The sequence below is a fragment of the Limulus polyphemus genome, unplaced genomic scaffold (assembly GCF_000517525.1).
Source record: "Limulus polyphemus unplaced genomic scaffold, Limulus_polyphemus-2.1.2 Scaffold5292, whole genome shotgun sequence".
NCBI classification, from domain to species: domain Eukaryota; kingdom Metazoa; phylum Arthropoda; class Merostomata; order Xiphosura; family Limulidae; genus Limulus; species Limulus polyphemus.
The window spans coordinates 42,373-43,907 of NW_013670902.1; the positions used below are offsets into that span (position 1 = coordinate 42,373).

The 1,535-nt window shown below is 33.3% G+C and overlaps 1 protein-coding gene across 3 annotated transcripts in view; it reads left to right on the top strand.

Moving 5' to 3' along the window:
* LOC106472386 overlaps positions 1 to 1,535 on the top strand; it is a 37,207-nt gene that overhangs the window by 7,862 nt on the left and 27,810 nt on the right. For all 3 annotated transcript variants that reach the window (XM_022400971.1, XM_013933030.2, XM_022400970.1), the window contains exon 2: positions 517 to 658. In XM_022400971.1, the coding sequence (XP_022256679.1) occupies positions 524 to 658 (135 nt within the window). In that variant the 5' untranslated portion in view covers positions 517 to 523. The remainder of the gene's footprint in view (positions 1 to 516; positions 659 to 1,535) is intronic.

Consider the following 1,535-nt stretch of genomic DNA (forward strand, 5'->3'; position numbering starts at 1 on the left):
TGGATGACTACCGATTGTATAATGTTCAAATACTGTTATTCATTAAGAATATTATCTTTCTTCAATGATGGACATCATTCACAAGCTGGAGCCTGAGATTAATTGTGTAAGTTCAGTAAGTAGGCTACTTCTGGTTATATAAAAGTTAGTCGTCTAATGAAGATGCAATAAGTACAAGTATTCAAAATTTTTGTATAAATGACGTATTGTCAAAGTAATAATATCCGTTTCTCCGTGTATTGTCTTCTCTTAAACTTCAGGAGAAGAGTGAAATAACGGACTTCTGTTTTTTAACAAAAGAAATGTTTTTGTACACGGAACAGTGTCCCATTTTTTTTACTAGACAATATAAACCAGGGTGATAAGAGAATTTGAAAAACTAAATGTATTTTAGTCACACAGTAAATCGGTAATTCTAGTGTTAAGCTGTCAGTTCTTTCAATTCAAACTACGAAAACACTAAAAACGGTTTTTACAGGAAAAATTACAGCTTTTTTATTTGGTTTATATTTTCAGGTATTCTATGTTTGTTGAGCAAAGTTTTCGAGAAAACGACTTCAACAGGGAATTTCACTCTATATGTTCAAGAGTTATTGAAGATTATCAGGGTGATATGGCTGTAGCACAACAATGCAAAGTAGACAGCAGCTTTAGCAGGGTAAGTCTTAACAATGTTGTCGAATATTATTATGGTGATATGGCTGTAGCACAACAATGCAAAGTAGACAGCAGCTTTAGCAGGGTAAGTCTTAACAATGTTGTCGAATATTATTATGGTGATATGGCTGTAGCACAACAATGCAAAGTAGGCAGCACCTTTAGCAGTGTAAGTCTTAACAATATTGTCGAATATTATTATGGTGATGTCTGTGCAGAACAATGCAAAGTATACAGCATCTCTGATAGTGTTGGTCTTTACAATGTTGCTGAAGATTATAACGATGATAGCTGTAACATAGCAATGCAGATTATATAGCAGCTTTAGCAGGGTAAATCTTAACAATGTTGCTGAAGATTATAACGATGATAGTAGTAACATAACAATGCAGATTATATAGCAGCTTTAGCAGGGTAAATCTTAACAATGTTGCTGAAGATTATAACGATGATAGTAGTAACATAACAATGCAAATTATATAGCAGCTTTAGCAGGGTGAGTCTTAACAATGTTGCTGAAGATTATAAAGATGATAGCTGTAGCATAACAATGCAGATTATATAGCAGCTTTAGCAGGATAAATCTTAACAATGTTGCTGAAGATTATAACGATGATAGTAGTAGCATAACAATGCATATTATATAGCAGCTTTAGCAGGGTAAATCTTAACAATGTTGCTGAAGATTATAACGATGATAGCTTTAGCATAACAATGCAGAGTACATAGAAGCTTTAGCAGGGTAAGTCTTAACAATGTTGCTGAAGATTATAACGATGATAGCTTTAGCATAACAATGCAGAGTACATAGAAGCTTTAGCAGGGTAAGTCTTAACAATGTTGCTCAAGATTATAACGATGATAGCTTTAGCATAACA